We start from the raw sequence: 12,779 nt of genomic DNA on the forward strand, positions 1-12,779 counted from the left end.
CGCTTTGCGGAAGTGTAAATGATCTCACAAACTTTATTCATTATTCATGAAGAGAATTAAACTGAATAGTCCTTTGATAATAAATGTTTCTAAAAGCTGAACAAGTGATTAATTTGTAGTGTATTTTGACTTGGAAACACATGCTTTGAATTGATACCAAATTAAAAACTATATTTCATATACAGTAAATTTTTATACAAAAATCAAGCAGAGTCAGAAACTTAGATTTAAAACAGTATTTTTCTGTCGGTGTTTCCTTTATCACGAAATAAGAATTTTTTTCTTACAGTTTTCAATTTACGTGTAATTGCATACACATATATAAAAGAATTTGGATTCTGTTGTCATAATTCGTTTTTTTGCTTCTGACACGCATCCAAAGCAAAACAAACCATATAGAACAACATGAACAATGTATTACAAGGCATTTTGATTTCCTGTTTTGTTGATGAGAAAAAGTTTGGGTTGAAGAAGTCAGCGTGCAAAGTTGAGTTAAGGACCTTAATATAGACTACTCTGAAGCTATTTTTGTATTGTACTTGTAAACTTACTAAGATTCAATACATTTACGCTATTAGGTTTGACAGTAGTGTATTTAGTAAGTGTATTAAACAAACTCCTGTACCCCAGATAGGTCTTTTTCAAACATAATGTACCATAAAAGACTGAACTGATATGTAAGGCTATATGCTTATCAATATCAGAGATCAATAATTCATTCCTGTATTCATTTTCACAGGAAATTTAATTATTTCAAAGATGATACAAAAGACACAGAATTGAATATCACCTTTCAATGCAAATTAATGAATTAAACTACATCACACAGCTGTTTCATCCTTCTAGGACTTGTTATGCGGTGCGATGCTGAGGAGAAATGGCGTAAATTTTGAAACTTTGGAGATAATGAAGGTAATCAACACTGATTGAAAGAAATGTCAGAATCTAGGTGTGGAGTGCACTAACCCTTTAAATCATCTAATTTTCATATACCTGGTTATTTCAGAAAAGCATTTAATAAATGTGAATATTCTGAGTGCCTGTCAATTCAAAAAAATGAAAATGTGGCTAATTAGGAATTACAGAAACCCATTTTACAATTCTTTTCAAATTGTTCATACATGTCACACAATGATATGGTTGTAAATCAATTTCAAAGAGCCTGCTCTTTGCATTACAAACAAATTTAAGTTACCTTTAAGATCTATTCCAGAGAAACATTTACCCTATTGGGAAACTTGTAATTTTGCCAAGAATGAGAATTTTTTTTTTTTTTTTTAAACTGTTTGAGAATTATCAAATTTTCTTTTAAAGAGATTTATTAAATTCTTTTTTTTTGAGAATTATTTAACTTTCTTTTTGGGGTCCAAATGACGGAGAAAACATTACTGAAATTACTTTGAATTGATAAGTAATGTGTGAACATTAAATTTATTTTTGATACTAACCTCAGAACCACATTGATGTGCTCATCTACATCATCACCTTCTAATCCTGTGGCTGATGACAGAGTCGTAGAGCTCCTGAAAGACATGGAAGAGACAGCCATTTTACTACATACATACACACAGTTTTAAAATGTAAACACATGGTAAGATTTATGGTGCTGGTCAGTATTGCTATATGCTGGTGTTTGTTCATGAGGCGTGTATCCAAAACCTTCAAACTGGTCATACAATAGCCTTCAGTTCGTTAACACAATGTTCTTACGTGTAATATGACCCTATAAATACCCTCTCTGATACGGCTCAATTTTACAGACAGATATTCTAAAGATATTTTACTGTAAAGGGTGTTATTGGGTGTATAACAACTCAATGTGTTACTGTATATACTCAGTCGAATGTTCTAATCGTTATGTAATAACATCTATTTTGAAAAAGCAAATCAAGATATTGACCCAACTTTTAACCAAAATTACAGGTTCTTTTGTCATTTCAACATAACTGGTGACAATTTCATTGAAACTACACACTAGCATTTTAAACGTGTGATATCAGCATAAAAATAGGACATCATTTAGAAAATTTACTCTTTGTTTGTAAGTGTCAACTAACATAATCAAATCAGGCATAGCAAAATACAGTTTGTTTTCTGTTGTTGTTGTAGTACGGACTTTGATTATTTAAAGTCCATGGTTATACCATACCATTTATTTTGTGCCTACCTAAACTTTCTTGCCCTGTTAGAAATTCAAAGGGCAGTACGAGATAACCAGTGTTTCGGGACAATGTTTAAACATGAATTAAACTGTACTGGAAACACATTTATCATGTCACAGCTGTAGGTTTGTTAAAACTTACCAGATTGATATGTTTTACATTTAACACTCTTGGTTAGTTTAGTAGCAATAATTTGAATTTTTCACTAACTACTGGTTTTGACGCTAAATAACTTTTAATAAACCAGGGCCTGATTGATCACCATTTTTAAGTAAGGATTCACAGCCATAATCACCCTCCTACCATACAGATTGTTTACCTGTCTACCTGATTGATTACAAATATGAAACGATAAACAATTTTTTTGTTTACTATAGATATAAGGACCTGGAGATCATTTTATTTGAAGTTTTTGTGCTGATAATCAATCTGTACAGCATCATGTTCAATTACTTATATAGGGAAGATGGCAGAAAAATTTTTGCAGAATCAATATTACAAATACTAGTGAATGCTATTGATGACATTTTCCACTGTAAATCCCACTTCTCAATACAGGGCAATATCTTGAGAGATATGTATCAAATTGTGCAGCTCAAAAACGACCAGGTTTTTTGTACATACATAACATACAAAAAAGTTCATCCTGTAATAAGGCTTGGAGGCCAACAATGCCATATTACCTCTGACACGGGATAATGAAACATACACTACTGACCAGGTTGGGTGGGCTTATTACCAGGCGTGGATTTAAAGCTGGATATTATGGTTAAAACAGAAAGGTGAATATCTCTATTGATGTATAAATGCAATTTTAAAAGATCAACTATGAATATACTGCTACAAAACGCATCCAAATTGTTAAAAAAAAAATCTGTTGTAAGAATCATAACAAAGTAAATACATTTTGCTTCAAAACATGTTTAGTTTTTCACATTCATACATGTCAAGGTATTTAGTAATTAAATTACCAGGGTATATAAAATGGAGATTTTGATCAATGCATTTTGAACATCTATACTTAATTATAAAGTCATATTACATGTAAATCTATGGGTTGAGTTCCAATGTACGTAATCCAAAAATTATGAAAAGGATCACACACATGAAATGGATGAAAAACAATATTGTTCAAACTCCTTGTTTTCAAGGTCTTTGATAGACCTCCACCAAAGGAGTATTATTTATTATGATAAAATCTGCATATTAGAACATGTCTCTTTAGAGTTTACAGAGGATCATATGTAACTAATCATACACTATAGCCAGCTGGGTTTTAACTATACAGGTAATGGACATTGTGGCCCATTGTACCCCTGTAGGAACCAACAAAGCCAAGCATAACCTATACGGAATCTACACACAGCACCACGTCAGCCATACATGGATATACTGTGTACACCATGTATATATACACTAGCAATGTATACACACAGGGCCTTTTTAATTATGTCTTGCTTGTAGTTCATTACTGAGGAATGGGTATAGGCCAAATAAACTTGTAACGCAAACAATATACGCAGTACAATGCCAAGTCCTGGGTCACTGCTCGTAAGACTTGGCATGTTATGAGTTTTGTTTATAGATGATCGATACAGTATATATACTCGTATACACTCAGTATAAGAATGCCCTGGTGTGCTTTTTAAAACTAGCAGAAATGAAGTTTGCCTGCTTATAAACAATATCTGTTTCTTGGGATATTTTCTTTCATGCTCAAGTTCAATCTGTTTACAATTAATCATATAATAGATTCAACTTTTAAAAAACACACACATTATATATGTTTTCAGTGTAATTTAAGCAAAATATATTGACGTTCCAAATGTTTTAAACATTAAGGAATTAAACTTCAACATATATTTGTAGATTTTTTTTTCAGTGGTTTAGCAACTCAGGTACCTAGGAGTACCCATCGACAGAATTTAATTAGATATGTTCAATACATAAATTTATACTTATACAAAAAATGTAGAAAGTATTCAAACTCCAGAAATATTCTGGTTGTAAACATTATGTATAACTTGCTTAGTTTTTGATATCCTTTCTTTTTAATTTCTTATAAAGTACGTACACAGTAAATTGATCAAACAGAAATTGAAATTTCACACAAACCAAAAAGATTTGGTCCAATTACTTTTCCCCTTTTTTTCCTTATAAATCTTCAGAAATATTTGTACGATAACAAAATCCAACTCTACCATAAGTATTGTTGTGGGTTTTATATTTCAACTATTTTCTTATCAATTGTGTTTTATTTCGCAAAGTGAAATACATAGATTTCACCTCAGTTTAAAACTGGTTCTGACAAATACCTTTAATCATACATTGCATATATACAAGTCAATAGATCTAGATTTTTACCATAGATGTAAAACATCATTCAATTCTTTCGAGTGCAATAGTCTACAGGGAACACATTTACATCAATAGGAGCAGGCTTAAGATACGTGGTACTAAAATATTTTCCTTGATAAATCTAAAGTGGCGAATATTGCACACTGGCATGGGTTACTCTTGGCAACTATTACAAACGGAAAAGGGTAGTATTCCCCAAGTGGTATGCCTAGTTGTATACTGAAAACATGGGAAAATTTCCATCAAATAGGGAAAAAAATCCCCAAAACAGAGCTATTTGGAGTATTTTTACTTAGCATGTTTTCAAATCATCCTACAAAGGAAATTCAAAATCAGTCTAACATTAACATTGTCATAATTCATTCAAGTAATCTGCATGTATGTTACACACCTTTTACTATGTCCATATTATAAATTGTGACCAAAGGGCAGTCCAAAATTATTCTTCCATTTCTCAAAAATAAAATAAACCAAAAATTTCCCTTCTTCCAAGATTCCCCAAATTCTATATTAATCCATAAGTGTGTGGAAACAAGAAATAAGAGCACAAGGGGCTAGCGTTTGGGATTTTTAGTAATGTATGACATCAGTAAATAACCACAACTATCACTCTTAATCCAGTATTAGTTAAATGAACAGCCCTTGGTGTCTGGTTACATCCAAGAACTCCACGTAGACAGATGTGTTTTCTCCATCATGCCTCGATTGGTCAGGATGTGAAATCTACAATATCATGATGTTTCACCTTGTTTTAAATTTTCAAAAATGGTTGCCACGGAGGTAACAAATATTTCAAAACATGAAAGACTTTGAAAAATTTGGGTTTCAATCACGGGTACTTTCGGACTCAATTTCTGTAGCATTTAAAATAACAAACCACATAATAGCGTTATATTGTGTGGTTTGTTATTTTCAAATGCTATTGAAATTGAGTCCAGAAGTACCTGTGATTTGACATTCATCAGTTCCCTCCGTCTCACCTTCTTGAAACTTTATAGAATTATTATATATTGCAGCAAAGACAATCACGTGGTCTTTTTAGAGAGTGACAGCAGACACCTATCCTCCTTTCCGTAAAATATCTCCCGTCGCGGTCTACTTCCGGTTGGAGATGTTGAAATGACCCTTGTCAACAAAACGCTTTAAGTATTAATGTTGATTAATTTTCCGGCTACCTACACCTCTTTTTAGGTCTCTGTATTTTCTTCTTTATTGCTCAAAATTTATTTATCTAATGTTCCCGACAAATTTAATTCTATTATCATGACACGTATATTCTTATCTTTTCGTTCAACTTTTTCTGACACGAAGTGCAAACTGAGAGAAAACATTTAATAATACATATCTGTTATGTATAGGTGACAGCTATTATGAAAATGCAGGAAAGATGCGTTTAGGAAATTTTTTATTAGAATGTTCACAGATTCTGAAAAATGGGGAGAATGTAGCATTATCTTAAATAAACCATCTTTTTCCAAATCAGTGACACCATTGATATTAATTCAGTACACTTAATATCACAACGACGTAGCACCTGATAGAAATGGCGTCAACCATATCCGAGTTGACAGAATACACCTGTTGCCGGGGTGTAAAGAGGGGCTCCAAAGTATCCGGCAGGTCACTAAGAAAATCCACCTCATGGTTCCCCTGTCTCACAGCAGAATACACCAACTGTATGTCACTCATCACGTGCACTCAGTTAGCCCTCACAAAGAGACGCGCGAGAGAGGTAAAATACATCCACGGGAACGAAATTCCCGGTAATATCACCTTCCGTATAATTCACACAAATTAATATCGCTTAATATCACATTATTTTTTTACACTATATATTTGTCCGTGAAATTTTTTCCCGTAATTAATATGATAACAATTTTCCTGATATGTTCACAAAGGTACAGGTTCCTGAATTTCCAAAAGAACGGATGTTGATATCCATTGATCAGCATTACAACATCCCGAATTTATGGCTTGAACGCACTAACATCTACTAACATTCCAGTTTCAATGCAGGTGTGCGGATTAACCTCGGTTTCGTAGTCATTTTAAACAAGTGCTATCAAGATTTATTGGCACAAATGTTTATTTTCTACTATGAATTCTGTTTTAATTACACACAGCGATTGTATACACTTCGATAACTAATCGTTAAGGTATCAGAAACTATTCGCAAGGACCAAAGGGCTCCACACGGAAACTCTTTCATAAAACTAATCCTCATGTATCTTATTCAAGAAATTTGAATACGATAAAAACAAATTTTCAAATTAGTGACAAATCAAAGTGTTTTGGTTTTAAATATAACCATCCCTGCTTGTCTAACCTACCGGTAAAACTTTGTCTTGAATTTCTCCTCCCTTGTGGGCCCCAACCACCCGCTTTAAATGAAACCCACCCACCCCATTAGAAATACATAAACTGTTTCTCTACTCTTTGCTGAAATATAACATGGAAAAACGATTTTTTTCATATGACACTTTTGTTTATGAATTCAATACACAATTCCAAATGTGTTCATAATTTGCGTGTCAAATATCTCTACATGACAACGACCACCTGTCCTGAAGTGTATCTGATGAGGCATATGAAGGTGAGAAGATACCTGGACTAGAATTCGATACAATTTTAATCGGATTACATTATGAGGTGTTACATACTACCCTCGTCCTTTATATCGATGTAGGTAAACATTGACCAATGATCAATACAGGTTACACATATACAAGCGCACCCACAAGTGTAAATGAAACAATATTACAACTGAACCTCGCGTGTCTACAGTTCATTGATGGTTGAACGACATTTCCAACCAATCAACAACGACAAAAGCGGTAACAAGTGTTATGTTATTGATGTTTTATTTCATTATATAAAATACATTTCATTGGTCAACTAAAGAGGCTGACCTTTACCTTTGTATTTTAATAACGTCTAGTCGCCATTGAACTTATCTAAAGTGACTGGTCAGGATTCTTCTTTGAAAAGATTAGAAAGTGATGAGATTTATAATGGTTTGGATAAAGTGTTGAACTATAAGCTGATTGTAAGATGATATAATTTCAGCGGTTGTACTTACTGCTATGCTGATTAATTGCTAAAACGGACGATAAGTCTGTTAAATACCAGGAGTGAAGTAACCGATATTCAGAATACACGCGAAGAACTGTTACTAGAAAAGATTGAATGTTTGAGGACAGGATTTTGTTCTGTTTTTTTTATTATTATTTATTTAATTTTTTCTTGGAACATTGGAACAAAACCAGCACCATAAGCAACACGGTCAACTCCCTGTCATTGTTGCGCGAATATAGAATATCTAAACCACTCATCTATGTGGAATAACCACGAAATACTGTACTACGTTGGACAACAATGAACATTCTGATGTTTTGTCCGCCGTTGTAATATTATGGATGGTAGTATAAAATATCTGTGAATCGGCTTCAGTTGGAATATTATCATTGCTTTATTTACAGAAAAGTCATAAAAACAAACACGAAGAACCACACGCTATCCCTCATTCTCCGTGTGTTCATGTTTAACCCCCAAGAGACGATGACGTACATCGCCTTGAATTTCATATAATTGAGACTGCGGGATATATTGTTTGATTGGTGATAGAATCAAACAATGTTGGAGATGGGACAAAGAATAATATTGCATTGTTTACCATGCGGACGTTAATCCTGTATCACTTATCACATGGACAACAAAATATGTCGAGTCTGTTCCCAAAAAGTATGATCAGTTCCACATTTTGTAAACAAAATATACGGATAGTTCTATTCACTGGTTTTATAACTGACAACCATTTTTCAATTAAAACCATTGACAATCTTTTTTACACTATGGCTACCAAACATGTTTTTTTCCTTTTCAAAACGATTTTAAAACATCTTTCCAAAGTGGCGTATCTATTTTTTACCACAAATCTGTCATTTGATGTCTTGTGACATAATATGTGAATGTTTCGTCTATCTGAATGAGATGGATAACGATTACTTGTATATGTTTGTATAGGGTATAGGAATTATGCGACTGTTGTTCCAAATATCTACTCCATTACGTTCTTTAAACTTTAAACTTACTTTAATAAAATTGCATTTGCGTGGATATCAAATTATGCCTAATAGTATCCATTGCATGGTTCCATAGCTGTATACATAGAAGTACAAAAATACCACAAATGAAATTCACTTTTGTTAACAACATGTACTGAAAAAGGCAAACGGCCACACGTGTTTGAGTGTATTTCCCTGGATTTTGAGATATGTATATCAAGACTGAAAATCTTGGATGTCGAGAAGCTTTCAGGAGCAAAGGTTTGGGGATCATTTATTAGATATGATGAGGATTTGAATAAATTTAATGTTGTATTGCTTAACCAAAGCATAGCTTTTCAACCTTTTGCAAATACATACCACTTCCCTTTGACATCGAATTTGGGTTTAAAATTTATTCCGATAGGTGGCGCTGGAGTTGCCCCTGGTGTGTTTCTTGGAGTCGGCGATGGGGTCGGACCAAGAGAAAAGTTGGGTGTGTTGTAACCAGATCGAAACTCTGACAGCGGACGATCGGATACGGAATCAATGGAAAGCCGAGATACCCGAGATGGAGAATGATCTCGCCTCACTTCCGGTTCCACTTTATCTATATTGGAAAGATTGATTTTAGTGATATTTGCCGAGTTTATCTCGTCAATGATATACAAATCTTCTGGTTGTTGTCCATCCACATTGCCATTTCTCATCACAGTATGGGGACGTGGCGTGACGGAACTACTTCCTTCATTAAACGATCTGGTTTTTCTGGCATTTTTCCTTGGCGAGTAATGTCCAGGAGTAAGCTGAGGATTATTTATGACTGTTGTGTTTCGTCTGGACACTGGAATCCTTGTTCCACGGGATTCTCTTCCAGTTTCTTGACGTTCGCCATCCATGATTTGCAAAGCTACATTCACATATTTACAAAAATAAATCCGAATTTAGAATAGTAGAATTGGAATATATTCCATTTACTGGCACATATCCATGTCGGTCAAGTGGCCTGGCGACTGACAAGTATAAGTGAACGTACGTGTAGTTCCTTCATGCACTAGTATCGTTTAATCGTCAACTTACAATCATGTCTTGTCCTTCATAACATCAAGGTTGGTATATCAGCTTGGACAGTCTTCATAATTATCATTATTCAAAGAAAAATAATGACACAGGTTTAGGACACAATCCTTCTCTTGAACTAATCATTGCATACAATGAATGCTAAATAAGATAAGCGAATTCTCCATCAACATGAAACCAGGACACAGATGAAACGTGGAATCTTAGTAGAATTTCGCCCACAGTTTCTCCCAAGAAGACATATGTAGCACTGATTTGTTCTTACTAACTAACTACAACTAACGCTCTATTTGAAATAACCACAAAAACAGGATTGTAGCTCTATAGCGGATTAGCGTAAACCAGAGAATTGTGTACGATTAAATATATACCCAAAGCACCTTCGGTTTTTAACTTATAGGATAAGGAGGTATTGGAATGTATAGGAAAGGATTATACTGTAATTATGAATATATAAACCAACAGAAAACGAATACATAGGGATTAGAACCTTCAATTAAACGCACCGGAAGTGGATATATTTGTACCTAATATGGAATCGTATTTTTATAAGTGGTAGTTTCGTATCACAAATTAATTCATTCCTTATCTCATACTCATGATATTATATCTTATTCTATGCGAACTCGGGTCGGTAGAAATCGAAACTCACTCGACCATACACAGGCGACAAGAAAGTGGTTATTTTTACGATGCTATTTTCAGACATCTCGGTCTTTCCCATTTTTTTTTCTCTGGGTTATGGAAACGCAAATCTTCTATCAAGAAGTGGAACCTTGTCTGCGGCTATACACTTGTGACAAAGGCCAATTCTCCCTGCCCGCTTTATACGGTCTCGCAACACCTCAGACAATGAAATGACGGGACAAACAGAGGCGAGAGATATTGAGATGCCTTGTTGAAGGCGTTGTATGTAGGGTATGTGATGAATTCAGAATTTCCCGTTGTCCCGAATCAGGAGAGCCCAACGGAGAGCAAATTAAAGCTATTTTTGAAGCGTCGTTACCAATATTTTATTTTTGCTTTGTTTTTTCACGTGCGGTTATAATGAAATGGACTTTGAAGCACTCAGTTTATTGCATTCATTATCATAGACGTTTAAAGATATTTAACCCAAAACACGAAATCGTTACAGCCAGTCCACCAGAAAATGGGTTCATTTAAAAGGATAATTTAAATTTAAATTTTATGTATGAGTTTCCGGATATCTAACGCCGTAACTTCTTTAACATTGTTAAAGATTTCGTTATAACTTCCGGAAATATCTCTTTGACATAAATTTAATCTAAACTGTCAGGCAACTTAATGTCAAATCTAATTATATGATAATAAGATTCGCGGAAGGTTTTGCTTTATTCAGAGAGATACATAAATTTATCACATCATTGTTGTTTATACCACACGCAAAGTTTAAGCACAAACAAATAAATTACCACGGGTTCTTATTAGCCTTTTTCTGATAAGCTAATCTTTATATGGATTTTAAAATAAAGCATTAAGGGTCTTTTGACGACATCCATTGACACGTCAACATAACACAATGGCATGAACAAACATTAACACAAATAAATGTGAAATATTGAAGGTGCTATCGTGTATGACAGTATCAACTGTGGTTACACCGAATGCATAGGATTAATGAGATCCTATCAAACAGTAAACAAAACAACTACGACCAAACACTTGATAATAATGTCTTCAGTAACCGTTCGGAAGCATTTCACATTTGTATGATGGCAGGTAAGAGTTTGAACCTATAGTTATCGAAGAAATAAACGAACGAACGAACGGACGGACGGACGAACTAACAAACAAACACAAAAATAAGAGAAGAAAGAAAGAAGCAGGTGCTTCCTTATAATTATTTTGTAAACATCGAGTCGGTTTACCGATTTTCGTTGTACTTTTCATGTATGTATTTTATTCATATTTTGCCCCTGCTTTTATTGAATTGATGTATGTATTATAATTCGGTTGACATGTTGGTATTTTCTTGTTGTTGATGTTATTGTTGTTGGTTTTAGATGACATGACTCGCATATTTCTTGTTCGCGGTTGTACAAACATCTTTTTCTATAATTCTATTATTCCTGTATACAGACACCTGTAAAATGTTTGTAGCAGTGCAAGTCTAGTACTCAAATTAACAACTCTGTAGTTCGAAGTGTAACTTCGTTTAAGAAGAGGGATGTCATTGGCCGTTGTACAAATTTCTACATACTGTAAGTAACTTAGATTTTGCGAATACTTAATTTCGCGAACTGTAATATAGAAATGACTTTAAAATCGCGAATGGTGGGCTTTTAGATATATGGACTCTGATATCAGTGACTTTATCAAAAGAGATGTCTTCATGTGTTAGTTTCGTACAAATGTTTGCGAGGGATTTGAATTCGCGATTGACTCTCCTCGCGTATTAACGCGAAAATAAATCCAACGCGAAATAGAAATGATTTACAGTAGTGAACGCACGAATTGCTCAGACTGATACCCTTTTAGATTGTTTTCTTTGCATGAAAAAAAATCTAAATAACATTATGATATTCATATTAGATCATTAAAATGAGACGTCCTCACTGACTTTATCCCTGAACATATTGGTAATCTCACTAGGTATCACTTACGAAATGCAGATCAGTTACGACAACCAACTTATCGTCTTCAATCTATGTGTAACTCTTTTTTTCCTTCTACAACTGAACTCTGGAATAGATTAGATGAATCTTTAAAAACGGCTGGTTCACTAAAATTGTTTAAAACCAAACTACGTCCAAAAAACTCCAACAAGCTTAAATCGTGTTTCCTATCATATGGCCCCCGTCAACTGAATATTCTTCATTGTCGTTTAAGAAATAGGGCAAGCTCACTCACTATGACCTATTCAGAGCCAATCTCATGAACTCAGCATCTTGCTCCTGCGGACATCCCTCTGAAGATTCCTTTCATTATTTAATTCATTGTTCGAACTACATTCAAATTCGTAACACCCTGTTCACCGAACTGTCGTGGTATCAGGGTGATATCTCGATAGATGTACTTTTAAATGGAGACGTACGACTAAGTTCAGCTGAAAACTCACTTTTAGCTAGAGCTGTTCAAAAATTTATTGATGCCTCTGGGCGATTTGGCTAGTTTC

General features: G+C 34.1%; 1 protein-coding gene across 1 annotated transcript in view; it reads right to left on the minus strand.

Moving 5' to 3' along the window:
- The window catches only part of LOC132547377 (kinesin-like protein KIF12), a 62,402-nt gene extending 52,940 nt beyond the window's left edge, over nt 1–9,462 (minus strand). Inside the window, exons 1-2 of the mRNA XM_060211136.1 lie at nt 8,945–9,462; nt 1,449–1,523 (exon numbers count right to left, since the gene is read on the minus strand). Coding sequence (XP_060067119.1) covers nt 1,449–1,523; nt 8,945–9,462 — 593 coding nt within the window. The remainder of the gene's footprint in view (nt 1–1,448; nt 1,524–8,944) is intronic.
- Between the last annotated feature and the right edge of the window lie 3,317 nt (nt 9,463–12,779).

The sequence above is a fragment of the Ylistrum balloti genome, unplaced genomic scaffold (assembly GCF_031769215.1).
Source record: "Ylistrum balloti isolate Yb309-2 unplaced genomic scaffold, AGI_CSIRO_Ybal_v1 Utg369952, whole genome shotgun sequence".
In the NCBI taxonomy this organism is placed as follows: domain Eukaryota; kingdom Metazoa; phylum Mollusca; class Bivalvia; order Pectinida; family Pectinidae; genus Ylistrum; species Ylistrum balloti.